Raw genomic sequence first — 16,878 nt, 5'->3', positions numbered from 1 at the left:
TACCATAAGGTATTGTCACAAATGTATTTGTTTTTCGTCATGCAACTGACTTAATTGCGGGTCAGGCTGCAATATTGGCACTAACACAGTCACTATATTCTACTGCTCCATTGACCAACCTGAAAACCTCTATCCTTAAGCAAAGTGGCTCTTGGAAGAGCTTTTAACCACATGTTCTTACCAGGGTTGTGCTTAACTAAGGGAGGTTATAAATTTGTCGTGGCCATTAACACCTCATATTTTTTCAAAAGCAATTTTGCTCGTTCAAGAACTTTACCTAGAAAAACACCCAAGTTCAAACATATGCAACACGTATATACTCATGTGTATACAACTCCCCTTGACCCGTTAGCCATACAGCTATCTCACATGCTCCTTGTATGGCACCAATACAGAAACCTATGTTTCATTATAGTGTAAATCTGCCATTTAGACACTTTTTAACATTATTACACTTTTCATGCATCCAGCGCTTGCGTATTTATCTCGATAGCCTTGTAATAGTCCACTGAATTCATAGCTTAGGTATTTCATTATTTCCTAACTCTTGAGAATTTAGGTTGGTTTCCTTTGTGGTTACTTTAATGTGGAGATTATTTGCCTCTTTGTGCATAGTACATTTTTAAAAAATATTTTATTTATTTTTGAGACAGAGACAGAGCATGAGTGGGGGAGGGGCAGAGAGAGAGGGAAACACAGAATCCGAAGCAGGCTCCGGGCTCCGAGCTGTCAGCACAGAGCCCGACGCGGGGCTCGAACCCACCAACCGTGAGCTCATGACCTGAGCTGAAGTTGGACGCTTAACCAACTGAGCCACCCAGGCGCCCCCATAGTACATTTTTTTAATAATTATTCTTGAATTATACTTTAATAGTGGATTATTGGTCCAAGGGAATAAACACATTTACGATTCACTGCATACAATCCTCTTACAAAACTGAACTGTTTTTATAATTCCAACATTATAGATTCTCAATAAAAATTTTTAATTAAAAGTGATAGATATCTGAAACAATTTGAGAAGTTGCAGAAAAAAAATCATAATCTCTTATCTCCACTTCCTCAAACTCACACTTTCTTCCTAGGGGCCAGTGGATCCAGGCTCATTCCAAGCCCTGCTGGTGTCTCTTTTACTGATCACGCAACCCAGAGACATGCGCTCAGGCTGCTATCTTCCAAGAATGTTCTAGAACTCCTTTTCCTTATTTTTCACATATACTTTTAACTTTTTTTTCAAATTTTTAAATGTTTACTTATTTTTGAGAGAGAGAGAGAGAGAAACCATGCAAGTAGGGGAGGTGCAGAAGAAAGGGAGACACAGAATCTGAAGCAGGCTCCAGGCTCTGAGCTGTCAGCACAGAGCCCGATGCAGGGCTCGAACTCATGAACTGTGAGATCATGACCTGAGCTGAAGTCAGATGTTTAGCTGACTGAGCCACCCAGGCGCCCCTACAATATATTTTTAATATTTGTAAAGGGTACAAATATTACCTTTGTTTCTGTACTTACTATTTCTTTTATAAATTAAATGTATACAACCTTTCCCCTTTTAGGAGGCATAAACTAATCACTGTGAACTTCTCCCTGCAGAGTTGAGGCTTTAATTTTGAAAATAATAACTTGAACAGCTTTTTCTTCTTATTTCATAAACAAATCTTGGTAATTAGTTTTAAAAAGGAAACCATAATGAGGCACCTGGGTGGCTCAGTAGGTTAAGCATCTGACTTTGGCTCAGGTCATGATCTCGCAGTTTGTGAGTTTGAGCCCCACGTCGGCTCTGTGCTGAAAGCTCAGAGCCTGGAGCCTGCTTCAGATTCTGTTACTCTGTCTCTCTCTGCCCCTCCCCTGCTCACGCTCTGTCTCTCTCTCTCTCTCTCTCAAAAAGAAATAAACATTAAAAAATAAAAAAATAATAAAAAGGAAACTATAAAAAAAACACTAAAAGAAGAGAATAAAAATTGCTAAAAATTTCACAAGTCTGATAACCACTTGAACATTTTGGTATTCTGATAATTTCAGATTTTTTTTTCCTGTAGTCTGTGCATTTTTAAAAATTCAATTAGGACCATGCTATGCTAATTTTCTCATAATCAGCTTTTATGTTAGTAATAGTTACAAAAGTTTTCTGTATCAACAGAAGACATCTACACAGCTTTGAATTGCAGCATGATGATCTAATATGTGGATATAACATAGATTTCTAAATCAGCTGTCTATGCCTGAATGCGTATGGCTTCCGGGTGTTTACTGTGACAAACAGGGCAAAGATGGGCATCCATATGGCCAAATCCTGGTTTACAGTAGTAATTATTTCCTTGGTATGAATTCATACAACTTGGTCCTTCTAGGCTTCATATGTTTTCTAAAACAGGTGGAATGTCTTTATTGAATATATTGATGTGTTCCCAGAAATTTGGATTATGAAAAACGCTTTGAATGGGATCATCCATGTCAAGTAGTGGTGGGGGCTCGTGTTTTCTCCCCTGTAGGGCAACTGGTCACATTTCTTGCTGTGAATGCTTGAAGTGCTCTCCTACTGCTCTTTCCTAATGCAGTCTGAACATGGTCTCCTTTATTTATGTCCCCGTACTGATTCCTTCCTATATTTTTGGAACAAATTAAGATGGGCATACGCCATCTGCTTTCTTTGATTTATTCCTTCTTTTCTTTTTTTTTTTTCCTTCCTTTTCTTTCTTATATCATCTTTACAAAACTCTTAAACTTCTACCTGTACTCTGTTTTTAAGGTTTCATACTTTTGGTACGCAGGTAATCTTCAAGAATACCCAGGAAAGAATAAACAAGGAAGTGTTAGAAAATATGAATGATTAAAGAATACTAATTATCTTCTCGAGGTATTGAAACATATTATAAAACCACAACGGTTAAAATGGTATGGTAGTGGTGTCAGACTTAATGTTCACTATCAATATAACAGGCTGGATAGGTAACATAGAAACAAGTCCCTTTGTATCCAAGAGTATAATATAGAATAAGTGAATCGTAAATCAATGAAGAGGGAAGAGATTAACATATGGTTTGGGATGACTGGCCAGAAAGTGGGTATTTTTTAACTTTTAGAGTAGTTCTCAAACTTTTTGCTCTCAGGATCCCTTTATACTCTTAGCATTATTGGTTGTTGTTGTTGTTGTTTTTTATGTTTATTTATTTTTGAGAGACAGAGAGACCAGCAGGGGAGGGGCAGAGAGAGAGGGAGACACAGAATCCAAAGCAGCCTCCAGGCTCTGAGCTGTCAGCACAGACCTGACATGGGGCTGGAACCCACAAACCGTGAGATCATGACCTGAGCTGAAGTTGGACGCTCAACCCACTGAGCCACCCAGGTGCCCCTATCCTCTTAGCATTATTAGAGACCCCAAAGACTTTTACCTATGTTAGTCATATCTATCAATATTTAATGTATTAGAGGGGCACCTGGGTGGCTCAGTTGGTTAAGCGTCCGACTTCGGCTCAGGTCATGATCTCACGGTTTGTGAGTTCGAGCTCCACATCACGCTCTGCGCTGACAGCTTAGAGCCTGGAGCCTGCTTCGGATTCTATGTCTCCCTGTCTCTCTGCCCCTCTCCCACTTGTGCTTTATCTCTGTCTCTCAAAAATAAACATTAAAAAAATTAAAAAATATTTGCTGTATTAGAAACTAAAACTGAGAAATTGGTATAATATTTATTTGCTAATTAATTTAAAAATAACAAGAAACCTACTACATGTTAAAATAATAGCATGGTTTTATGAAACATAACTATATTTTCCAAAACATAAAAAATGTGGGAAAATAGCATTATTTTAAGATTTTGCAAATCTGTCTAATGCCTTGCTAATAGAGGACATCTGGGTTCCCATAAATGTGTCTGGAATCAATCTGTTGTGATATATTCTTTCCATTGATGGAAATGAAGAAAATTCAGCCTCATACAGACATGTCACTGGAAAAGGAATCAATATTTCAATAACTTTTTCAGATCTGTCTGCTTTCTAATACCTCATTGAAATGCATCAGTGGGAGTTTCCTAAAAGTTTGTTATAATCTGAAATATCAATGAATTTATTGTATTCAGTTATGTCAAAATCCACTGGTTTGTCCTATACTTTGAATCTTGTACCCAGGCATGATTTTTGACCTAGCACAGCCTCTGGAAAGGTCTTAAGAACTCCCAGAAGGTTCTAGAGAGAACGCTTGAGAACCACTATTTTAGAGAAAAAAGGGCTGCCAAATCTTGGGATTCATCAATGAAACCACAAAGATGAACAGATTTAAATGTATCACATCAAAATTTAACATGTATTTTTTTAAGTATAATCCAAATTAAATGTAAACCAAAAATTAAGAACAAATGTTAATGTAAGTATAACACAGGGGTAAATAATGTTAATATTTAAAGAACTCACAGATCAATACATAAAGCACTAATATTGCATAAATTAATGAGGACAGAACATGAACACAAAAGTTCATAGAAGAAAATAACTTAACATGGAAAAATGCTCAACAAAGACATAAAGATTTATACAGGAACCAAAAATAACCTATTAAATGTCAGATTAGCAGAGAAGAGGGCAGTGAAATTGACACTAAAATATTACAGGTAGAAACCTATTTAGCTACCAGATTTGAGGGAACAGTTGAGCAAAATGTATTAACAGCCTTTAAAAATGTCCATGCCCTATATTTTCTGAACATCTATGTTAGAAGATTTTATGTGAAAAAACGCTTCATGGAAGAAGATGCTTCTGATGGCATTATTTATTATAGAAAGAAAACCCAGGGAATGATTAAATTATTTATGATTAATCTGCCCAATGAAAGATGAAAGAGACATTGGAGACAAAACTGTTCACAATGAGTCCACACGATAAAGAAAAAATACTTATGCTATAATATTAGGTGAACAACGTTAAGTTTCCAAAATTAACTATTCATCAGGATAAAGACTATGTCTAACAACAACAACACTCAACTGTTCGGTAAAAGTACTGGAGGGAAGTCTAGCCGGTTGATGGGTGTTTTTTTGTTGTCAGCTTTCTGGTTGTTTTTTAGCTTTTTCTATTTTTCTGAATTTTCCAAAATTTGGATAGAGAACATTTTTTATCATGCAAAAGAGTGTACTTTTTTATTTTTAGCCTTTTTTTTTTTTTGCGACGTAATCACGTTCCTGGTTAAGAGCTAGGAAAGTGTGGGCCTCGAATCCCCTCCTGTGGATGTTTTGCCTTTCTATAGGACTTCTGCTTTCTCTTCAAAACTCTACATTCTTTGCAACCACTTTGCTCTCAGTATCCTTCTTGAGCTACAACAAAGAGTGCTGCCTTCTCTTCCGTCTTTAAGAAAACCCCATCTCCACGCTAGCAAATTAAGCTCACTGGGCCTCACAGGATCCCTGTGAAGGGGGCCGGCCAGGCTCAATGCTGCCTACCTGAGAGACACAGTTTTACAACACAGAGAAGCTGTGATTTTGATGGCGATCTGTGTTCTGGTCCTAGGACTGTTTCGTCTCCCTTTTGGTCTTTCCCTTCATGTGCCGTGTAGACGATGACAGCGACTGTTAGATGGGACGATGATGTCCTTTTGCTCAGAGGTTCCTTTGCTCAGAGGTTCAACCGGCTCTCACATTCCTTTATGCCATTCATCAGCCTGGCATTTGCTGCTGTGACAGGAACTTCTTTCTGGTGTCCTCCCTGTTGCTAATGTTAATTCTGTGACTGAGATTCCATTTGAAGGCTTCTACTAGCCTGTATTGTAGGCTGTGGCAGTCAGTCTCCAAGTCACAGTCATGGGTCAACAGCCAGCCACTAAAGAGGTGTATGCGGTGAGGAGGGGAAGGGTACCAGTTGACCCGCCTGGAGCCCTGTCCCAGGGCTGTCCCTGGTCCTGCCCCCAAACACGCATCAAGGCCCTCTGCAGCTGATCTCGAGGTCAGGCATGACCACTCTAACCTCAGTTTTGCCAGAGGTAGAAGGAACAGATAGGCTTGAGATCTCCTAAGTCTTTTTCTACTTTAAAAATGGTAAGAGGACACCAGTGAAATCCCCTCTCTCTTCCTTGTTTGGGAGCTCTCTCAGCACTTAGTACTGCAGCGGCCACACCTTAAGCAATATTCAGTCCCCATTGGAGCTAACAGGGTTTCTCTCTGGTTAAAAAATGATGGCCCATTCCCATATGCCACTCCCTGCTATTATAAAAAGACATATTTGTAATTGTAACGTGCTCATATTCTAGATGCAGAAGGTCAGTGTTTTTGTGAATATCTTGAGGACATTTCAAACTTACGCAGGGTTAAATAGATATGACTTCCAATGATTGGGGATGGGAGTTACTAACAGAATGTGCCTTAGGAAAGTTGATAGCTATCTACTGGTTACACACCATGGGAGAGCCCTTTGTCCTATGGTTCCTGAACATGATGAAGTCAGGGTGATTTTATGACATGGTTTTTAGTTCTTAGTATAGTTTATATATTAGAAAACCTATGATAACATAAACGGGGAAGGATAATTCAGAAACACACTGCTTAACCTCAGTCCCACAGCCACAGCGTTCCCAAACACCAAACCAACCAAGAAACACACAGCACTCAGTGTCCCGTGTCTTCCTAACCAGTTGTCTTCATATTCTTCATATTATTTCTACCCTAATAGCTGTTTCTGGAGTGGAAAAAGAGAGAGAGAGAGAGAGAGAGAGAGAGAGAGAGAGAGAGAGAGACTCTACTGCCTCGGCCCTGACACTGTCATCAATGTCCCCGGGGATAGGAGACACCCACTGTTGCCACCCTCAGTGCTGTCATGGCCACTGTCCTGTCTCAGAGTTAGATTTTTCTATTCCGCGACCTGGGGATTCACTGTGGTTCCCACCAAAAGCACTTGCTACCAACCCCAGTATCAAACATCCAAAGCTGCATTACATCAGACATATACTAGTATCTAATATCTTCACATTTATCTAATATATTTCCCCCATGTAACCAAATGTGTATGCACATGTAACTAATCATCAGAATTAGAATGTAGTCATTGCTTAAGTTGGAAAACAGAAACGATCCTTCCAGGAAAGAATTAGATTTTCTCTCCATTGATTTATAAAATGTATATGTCTTCTCTACAATATAGTTGGAGCATTATTTTTAATGACCCAAACTCTCTTTAAAGCAGATTTCCAAAAATAACTTGAAACTGATTTTTCTATCATAGAATTACACTGTTCCTTCCGGTGACTTGTTGATGTTGTCTCCATTTTGGCTGCACAGAAATCCAAAATATTTTCCTGAACCTGAAGTGTTCAAACCTGTAAGTCCTCTCTTTCAACATGCATTACCCTTTGATTTTAATTTCCTTTATGGTGGGAATATGAATTCATAGATTAACTACAATTGTGTCATTTTAGCAGACCTATTTCTCTCTGTATCTAACCAAGTCGACAACAGAGTAAAAATCAGACTTGTAATATGGATGGGTATAACACAGATGAGATAGCAAGGTTTTTGAAATAAGCTTCACCAACTTGAAAATAAATGATCTGAAACCAGCAAAGTATGTTAAAGTGAATATGTCTGGTTCTGAAAGAAGACTTATTTTATATTCATCGGGCAATTGCTCCTGTTGTTAGTTTCCAAGGAGTACTAAAAACAAACGAAACAAGACAAATTAAAGCTGTTCTCTGCTGTTTCTTAAAATTGGGGGGTTACAAGGCTAAGCAGAATCTTAAGAGGTGATTTAGTCCATCCTCTGTCTTTAGGTACAAATTAAAAAAAAAATGGCATCCAGATGTATTCATTCCACATCCCAAGCTCCTTCCAATAGGCAGGGCGGCCAGTAATTTACTAGATTTATTACCAAGGACAATTTTGTGATGGAGCCCGAGATCTTATTATAAATAGTCTTCCTTTTCTGAGGTCAGTTCTGTGGTTGATTTACATTATCATTTACGTTTACCACTTAACAAAATTCTTTTTAAACCTTTTTATTTATTAGTTCACATTCCAAAAACACAATTGTGCCTGATATGAATAACAGGTTGGAAAAAAAATTACCAACAGCCCTGCAACTTTATATGCAAGGATTAGCTGTACAAAGTCATTTTTAGCCTAGAGAAATAAAGTTAAGCTTATTTATATAAGACTGATTTGGAAAAAAAAAATGATTTCTTCCCACAGGAACGTTGGAAAAAGGCAAATTTAGAGAAGAATGCTTTCTTGGACGGGTTCATGGCATTTGGAAGCGGGAAGTACCAGTGTCCTGGGAGGTCAGTGAGACAGCTGGGCCACATTTATCCAGAAAGTCTGCAGAGACACGATGGTTCAGAGGGGGGGGACATCTTTGGCTTAATCTCCCTTTTCTTTATTACCAAACTACAGGGAGATCCGGGAGACCACATTTTGTTTGGTTGGCTGGTCGGATTGCACGATGTCCTTGTGGGAATGTCTACGGTGGCTTCTGATGGGAGACTTCATCAGAACCAAATATGACAGTCGCAGCTGCATGATGAAAGCAGGGTTTAGGTTTCAAATGTTCAGCTTTCCTATGAGGATACATTCGAAGTTGCTTGAGTTCTACCTTTTAGAGAATTAAGTCCGAAGTATACTATTTCTTTACAACATTCTCATGGGCCTGTGCTGGGGTTACAGAACATCCGTAGCTTGAAGCAGAGCGGCGCCTTACTAAATGGTTTCTGTTTGTTGGGGCAGCTTGGTTCTAGGAAATCTTTCTTCTGGATCCTTTTAGAGTTACATTAATCTGGTCCCTAGGACTGCGATGCTCACTGCGATGTTGTGTTCTAGTGCAAGTGTCCAGCACTTAATGAAAGTTATTTTATGTTTATTTATGTGATCAGAAGCTGTTTTGAACACCTTGCCTGGGCCAGGCCTTCTGTTCATTAGGATAGAGGACTGAGGAACATGGACTTGGTCCCCAACTTCATAAAACTTACACTCTACCTGAAATAGGTCCATTTCTTCACCAGGGACGATTCTGTTGGAGAAATATTAGTATCTGTTTGTAACGAAGTCTCACTCAGTGAACGTACAAATTCTTTAAAAGTCTTTATATCACAAAAGCTGTAGTTTTTAAATTTAAGAAGTCAGTTGTTTTCATTGTTTGAGCAGGAATGCTAATCCATATCTATAATTATGACTTACTCCACAGCATGCATTCTACCCCTCTTTTGTTTTATGGTTGATAGCATCAGTAGGCTTCTAGTAATTCATATTTCCCCCAAAATGGTTTTAAATAGTCTTAGCCAACCATGGAAATTCTATCTTCATTTTTACTTATTTATTTTAATTTATTTTAATCTTTATTTTTGAGAGAGAGAGACAGTGTAATCTTTATTTATTTTTGAGAGAGAGAGAGAGAGAGAGTGAGTGGGGAAGGAACAGAGAGAGGGAGACACAGAATCTGAAGCAGGTTCCAGGCTCCGAGCTGTCAGCACAGAGCCCAATGCAGGGCTCGAAGTCACGAACTGTGAGATCATGACCTGAGCTGAAGTCAGACACTTAACTGACTGAGTCACCCAGGTGCCCCAGTATCTTCCTTTTAAAAAGTCATTCTAGGAGTCTAAGGGTAAGCAAATTGATGCCTAGTGTTTCCCTGGAGCAACGATTTGTCCTGGAGTAGATAGTTGACCTAAACTCATCGATCAGACCTAAAGGAGAGACTTTTCTTCCATAGCTGGGATAGAGGCCCCCCTTTGTCCTTTCCCATTGAATATGTATATATATATGAGTATATATATATATGTATATATACATATATATGGGTATATATATATGTAATATATGTACATATATAAAATAATGTTTATGTCTATATCCATATATATATATACATAGACATATGTGTATATATATATATATATATATATGGATATAGACATAAACATTATTTTTTAGAGCAGTTTGAGTTGAAGGTTTCATTGTTGAGAGCTGAAAGCATGCTGATTTACACATCAAGAAACTCCAAAGTCGAACATTGTAACTGAGTGCAGATCCTTTAGGAGCACAGTATAATAAGCAAACATTATCAAGGAAAACCTCTATGTTCATCCTGACTTTCATATTACTTTCACTTTAGACAAGCATTTTTTCTTTTTTGGTGGGAACGTGCACACAGGTGTGTGGGGGTGGGGGGCAGAGAATCTTAAGCAGGCTCCACACTCAGTGCTGAGCCTGACACGTGAGCTCAATCCCATGACCCTGGGATCATGACCTGAGCCGAAATCAAGACCTGGACGCTCAACTGACTGAGCCACCTAGGCGCCCCTGTGGAGAAGCGGTTCTTAACACCTGTAACCCAGCTATTGCTTTGTCACCTACTAACTATCAGTGCACCCAGAATAGGTCTTCTAAAAACAATAGGTGTTACTTTTTTCAGGTCCCTTTACATGTATTCCCAATGACGACGAAAGAGTTTCTTAATAACTATCTTTTATTACAGAAGTTTATTTTGAACTATTTATTGATCTTGGGGTTTTTTTGTTTTTTTTTTTTTTCGTTTTGTTTTACATTTTTTCAGTATAGTTGACCCAAAACATTACATTCGTTTCAGGCGTAGCACACAGTGATTCAACTTCTCTACACGTTATGCTGTGCTCACCACCAATGTAACTGCCATCTGCTACCATATAACCATCTTTTAAATTGAGCTGGAAATGTTTTAAACCAGGGACTAAAATGCCCTGCAGTGAAGCATGTAGTATTAGCCAGCGGTCAAGGATTAACTGATGATTACTGTTTTCTAAGAAAGGCTGTTATGAAATTATTGTGATATCTTTTGGGGCTGACAGACATTTGCTGGAGGTTGACAGTAATAGGTACGATAGAGGAGACCATGACATTTCAGCTTAGTTAGAAGTATCTTATTTGTACAGAAACTATACATTTTTAATGTACTCAGCTCTTCCTCTATGCAAGGCAGTGCCCTGGGTATTGCAGGAGCTTCAATCAAGAATAAGCCATGTTCTCAGCCCTCAGGAGATGATTATCTAGGAGAAGGCAAGAAGGATATTGAGTTCATAAATAACTACAGGGAATGCAGGGTAAGAAATGCCCAAACACCACACTGTGGAGATTTGAGAGAAAGGGTATATCTGGTCAGAATGATCTTAAATTTCCTGGGGAAAGTGGCCTTTGAAGGGTTAGGTGAATGTCTAGACTGAGAAAACAGAGTGACCAAAGGGTCATTAAGGACAAGGGTATGTAGTTGAAGGGTTTATGGTTTCACTGTTATTAAGATCAGACTACAGGTAGTGGTGGGAAGAAAGACTCAATACACACATTGGCCCAATTGGGGAGGCCCCTTAATACCTGGTTGAGAGGTTGGTACACAGCTCACAAGGCACTAATGAAGTGTTAAAAGGTTTTGTATAGAATGGGTTAGAGTGGGGCATGGCTTAGGTTATATAATTATGCTATATTCCACAGGAGAGACATGGAGTGGTAGAATCTACCAGATTTTGGAAACTAATTAGAAACGGGATCAGTCAAGGGGAAGGATTCGAGGATTCGAGGACTGAAAGAGATGGTGAAAATAGAGAAATCAGGTGCAGGAGCAAGTATGAGGACAAGATGTTACATTTTCCTTTGAAACCTTTTTAGTCTGAGGTGTGGCAAAATATGTATCATATAACCAAAATCTGTGGGAGAAATGTGAATGTTGAATACATGTAACAATAAATAGAACCCCCATAGTCTCATTTTTCTATTGTTTCTGCTTTTATAAGTCCTTAACTTTTCCATCACATATTTTACATAGCCAACCCCAGAAACATTCTGTCTTTAAAGACAAACAAAACAGAAGATTTTCCAGGAAAGTGAATGACTTCATTTGGACAGTTTTATACCAAGATGGATCTCTCTACTAGAAATTTAATCCCACAGATCCTTAGCATAATCCTCAGAAAATTGCACCCATTCTAAATCCATGTACCAAGAGCCAACTTATTTTCTCGTGTACCAAATATTTTGTGAGTCAGAGAAAATTGCCTTTCAAGTAGCCGACGACCACAGTTGATCATGAACACATAGCCTTGTGGCCTCGCAGCTGTCATCCCTTAGAGTTCAGGCCACCGAGGCGGTGTGGGAAGCCCTCTCATTAGTGGACACAGAAGGTTTTGCTGAGTTTGCAAAATAAGTACCCGGTACTGCTGTCAGCTGCCAACCAGAAGTCAGGATGGAAGAATATTGTTCCGGCTCTGCAGAGTGGGAATTCTGAAAATACATTTGCCGGAAGAACCCCTTGCTGGGCACTTCCTGGTAGCTAGGAAGCTCCTGGGTACAGGCAGGAAGGGACCTCTTCCCAGTAATTCTATTGCTGGAGAAGCCTGGTGGTACAGAAAAACAGACAGGAGAAAGCAACATGAACTGTCAGACTTCTTCGGCAATGGCAGCGTGCAGAATGAGGAGTTGCCTTACAGAGGACGTTCTCCTCTGAAGCTATGAATTGAAACAAAGGAAGAGAACAGGGGATTTCCAGTGTGGCGTGGCTATCTCTGAGAGTTGTGACCTCAGCACAAAGGGATGTGCTTGCTGTACTGCACCCCCCTCCACATCCCCCACCCCCTTGCAAGCCAACAGCCCCCATTTCTCTTGCTTCCCATCCCTGCACGAGGATACCTGGTTGGCTGTATCCCTGTGCTCATTGATCTGGGTCACATCCCAGTTGTAAAACAATAGCCCTGATCTTTGGCAAGACCCCTCACTTACAAAAACTTGCTTGGAGAAGAAGAGGCTGTAGTAAGAGTAAATCTACAATACTTGAGAAGTAAAAATGAAGCGTGGAGTCCTCAGGAATAGCAACTACGATCTCTATTGTGTGTGTGTGTGTGTGTGTGTGTGTTTGGGTCCTTCATATATCCTGGGGTAGTACTGGGCTACAAAGTCATGGACTTGTCTTGAATTACTAAAGAAAGTCACACGGTGATGGGAAAATTAATTCAAACATAGATCCAGCTGGTAATAGATTAGTAGTGGCAGTATTCAACCTAACAGGTATTTACGGAGCGCCTAATATTAGTATGTTTATTCTTTCATTCAGGAAGTATTTATGGAGTCTATGTTGTATGCCAGGATAGCGTTCTAGGAGTTACCTTGGAAAACAAAATGAGGGATGAAGTCCCTTCCCTCAAGGAACTTATAGTCTAACTCAAGTCACTTCATGAACCACTGCGGAAATTTGAAGACACATAACTTTCCTGAGTTGCTTATAATATAGCTGGGGAGATGAGACCCTAGCAACATGAAAAACAAGCCCTACTTAACAGTGTCAGATGACCCGTGAGAAATGCCAAATGACACGTATACGTAGTAACTGCTGTAGGAATTTCGAAGAGGGGGATTGGAAAAGGCTGCATGGACTAGATGGTAATAAGCAATAAACAGTATAGAGAAAGCTCGTAGGAATGTAATGTAATGTAATATAATGTAACGTAATGTACTTGTATGTTTGGATTTTAAGCTTTGTGTACAGTTGTTTCTACATGTGTATTTTCAAGGTAGTATCTTAATAATTGTGCCTTATTCAGTAAAATATCTTTGCAGTATGCTGCAAAGTACTGTAAGTAGCTTTTCTCCCTTTTATACTTAGAAAGAGCTGACTGCTTTGAAGAGGGAGGAAACTCAAATCCCAATGGATTTCGTGAGACCTTGCAAATTCAATTTATTCCGAGGCATTTGTTACATAAACAAACGCATCCCCTCAACTCTGGTTGTCAAGTAGAACTGAAAAAACTATATTTGCTGATATAATTGTTTCCTAACATTTTCCTTATTGTGGGCACACGTCCTGGAGGGCATATAAAAAGGGTTAGGAGTGAGGGTGGGAAGGGTGGATGTGGTTAATTCCAAGACTGAGTCAGGCTGCCAGACTCCTTTATTAATTTTTAGCCATGTATCTCTCTTCTTACTGCTTTACTGAGGAGCAGTGACTCGCGGAAAGGAGCCCAGAAACCACTGGCAAAATTGTAGTCATTGCTTCCCCAGCCACCTTGTTCTGACACTTCATTATGAGGCTAAGATTTAAGACGGTCAAGAACAGAAGAAGCAATTCAGGACTGACTTTTGATCCTCAAGCCAAAGTGCTTCCGAAATATAGCATGTTCGTTTCTGGGCAAAAATTATAGCAAAGACCCTCTTTTCCTTTTATTTACAAAGTAGATCTCCAGCCCCTCTGTGGTGCACAGAAAACCTGCGCAGGATTTGTATCTGTGGAGAGAAAGAAAGCACTCCAGGCTGGGTATCTTCCACCGCTCTCCCCATTTTTTTTTTTTTATTTTTCTCCACTCATCAAACTCAGTGACTACTCTTGAACAGGATAGATGTCTCCTGTTCAGAAGGAGGGTTTAATTGCAAGGAAGTGAGGACTGAATTAAAACTGTGCTGGGTCACCATACTGCTTGTGGGTTACTGCCTCCCTATCATCTAACGCCTTCTCCTTTCTTCCCCTCCCTCATTTTCTTTCGGGGGTCCATGGGATTCTGGGGTGCAGATTCCATCCCCCCAGCTCCATAACAGTGGAGCATGGTTCCCTAAGCCCATGTGCAGATACCATCCCTGTCCCCCAGTTCCCTGCCCATGGTGACTGGTTTCAGTGTTTGGCGTATGTTTTAAGCAGTGCAAGTAACTACGAGGGTTCCCGTTGAGACTTCTGGGTCAAAAATAATCATTCCCTGTAGGATGTGAATAAAGAAGCACTTGGCCCCCCAAATTGTTGTTAGCTATCCGGAGACAATAAAAGCAGACAGCGTTAGGGTGAAGTTGGTACCACAGGGCAGAGCAGCAGGGGCAAACTGGCTTTCTGGGAACATCGCTGAGCTGCTGGGCCCTCTCTGCCCGAGGCCAGCCAGCTCTAGTTTTTCAGGCACACAAAGCGATGCATTCCCTTCGGTATGGAAACCAGTCTGATGTGAGTTTTCTGTCACTTACAACCCAAAGCATCCTAAGTAACATAATTTCCTTAAAAGCAAAAGTGTGCTTCCAAGGTTTGTGGCACTCTGTGAAATATTGTATTAACGTGCTCTGACCGTATCCATGAATTGCTTTCTAAATAGCATGGGCTTTTGCAGAGGGGTGATATACCCATTTACTCTGGGTGCATCACAAAACTAAAGCAAGTGTCTCATCTTCAATTTTTTCTGGAAGGTCTGGAATTTAAAATATACCGTGAGGGTGGCTCAGTCAGCTGAGTGTCCGACTTGGCTCAGGTCATGATCTCACTGTTCATGGGTTCGAGCCCCACATCTAGCTTTCTGCTGTCAGCGTGGAGCTGGCTTTGGATCCTCTGTCCCCCTCTTTCTCTCTGCACCTCCCTGCTCATGCTCTCTCTCTCTCTCTCTCTCTCAAAAATAAACATTAAAAAATAAAATAAAATATACCATGAGATCACTTCTATTTGGTGCATACTTAATCTTACGGAATTCAGTACTATTCCTGTGCCCTTTGCTTGAATAGGAAGGTTCAAAGTTGTATCCAACTTTCTCGCTCATATTGCATCCATAGGAGAGTTCTGCCACTAGGAGGGGTAGCGGCAGGATCATGGGTAGCACCTCAAAGTGACCTCTGGAGAGTGCCCTCCCGCTTTGATGAAACAGAAGACAATCTCTCAAGTTAGAAGAAGGGCAGAGGTTTTTCCCATCCTGTCCCTGTTTGTTTTCTTACCTGCTTTCTCACCTCCTCTTCCCCTATTAAATAGCTCCCATTCTCTTCCCTTTTCCATAGGCTTTTTTCTTGTCCTTCTCTCCCACTTACCCTGTTCCCACTCTTCCCTTCCCACCTTACCCTGTTCCCACTCTTCCCTTCCCACCTTATTCTTATTTAATGTAAGTGTCTACCTGCTCACTCCACACATTCTGCCCTCACCATCACCCCCAATCAAGAGTCCGGTGCCCTAACCGTAGAGCTTCCCGTATGTATACCTGAGATAATCTTTATCATTGTGATTGTAGTACTACAACTAAAAAAGGATGATAAAATACATCTTCTAACATAGTCTTTTCCCTTCCTCCTCATCAAATTCCTCTAGATCAGTGATTCTTAAAGTGTGATTCCCGGACCACCGGTGGGAACATTACCTGGAAACTTGCAAAAAATGCAAATTCTTGGGCCCTTCCCCAGACCTCCCCGAAACGGAAACTTCCAGAGCGGGGCCCAGCGGTCTGTGTTTTAACCAGCTTTCCAGGGGATTCTGACACAGGCTAACGTTTGACAACCGCTGGGCCAGATTGCTTTGCCTCCTGCCACCAAGTTGATTTCATTTTCCTAAAAGATCTCTTGGGCAGATGAGGTTGTGGGGACAGTACTTCCCCTTTAACTTGAATAACTCATGCTTCCATGGAGGATGCCTGTGAAAGTATGTCTGTCTGCTGCCTTCTCTGAATTCCAGGGCGAGATCATTCTATTTTCATAAGCCGCAGCTGGTAGCAACTAGGAATATACTTCAGAGCCCCTGCCCCTGGCAACCATGGCAGGTTTCCAGCCCATGCTGGCATTGCCCGCAGTGACTCTTCTGGTAGGAGAAAAAAAAAAAAAAAAAAAAAAAAGCAAGAGATTTTCCTTCCAAAAGCAAGAGAGGGAGGCGATCTCAACATCAAGACATCTAAAACCAAGATCATTCATTTCCTGTAATCTTATCATTCCTTGAGTACTCCCTGTTTCTTTTTGACGTAGGACTGCTCTAGACCCCTGGCCTTCCAGAGTGACCCTTTGCTCTTTCCTCTTTTTGGCCTTCCATGCCCCCCGCCCCCCTCCTAAACCAGGTCTTCATGCCTCACCAGCAGGTGACATTGCACTTTCCTTAACCCTTCTCCCAGGTTCTATCATCTCTTCTTTCAACCCGTCTTACTGCGTGCGGATTGCTTTTCCTCAAATAATCATCTCAGTTG

At 40.5% G+C, this 16,878-nt stretch overlaps 1 protein-coding gene and 1 long non-coding RNA gene across 2 annotated transcripts in view; one reads left to right on the top strand and one right to left on the bottom strand.

Moving 5' to 3' along the window:
* LOC122489590 (24-hydroxycholesterol 7-alpha-hydroxylase) overlaps positions 1–16,878 on the top strand; it is a 94,928-nt gene that overhangs the window by 64,619 nt on the left and 13,431 nt on the right. Inside the window, exons 9-10 of the mRNA XM_043591588.1 lie at positions 7,200–7,295; positions 8,162–8,250. Of these exons, the coding sequence (XP_043447523.1) occupies positions 7,200–7,295; positions 8,162–8,250 (185 nt within the window). The remainder of the gene's footprint in view (positions 1–7,199; positions 7,296–8,161; positions 8,251–16,878) is intronic.
* Positions 15,685–15,876, bottom strand: LOC122489591. The gene is made up of 2 exons (XR_006298946.1): positions 15,801–15,876; positions 15,685–15,770 (listed from the first exon to the last, which is right to left on the bottom strand). It is a non-coding gene; the product is annotated as an uncharacterized LOC122489591 (long non-coding RNA).

Source organism: Prionailurus bengalensis, chromosome B2 (assembly GCF_016509475.1).
Source record: "Prionailurus bengalensis isolate Pbe53 chromosome B2, Fcat_Pben_1.1_paternal_pri, whole genome shotgun sequence".
Lineage (NCBI taxonomy): Eukaryota > Metazoa > Chordata > Mammalia > Carnivora > Felidae > Prionailurus > Prionailurus bengalensis.
The sequence above is the reverse complement of the archived record's forward strand: the minus strand, read 5'-3'. Positions and strand labels throughout refer to the sequence as shown.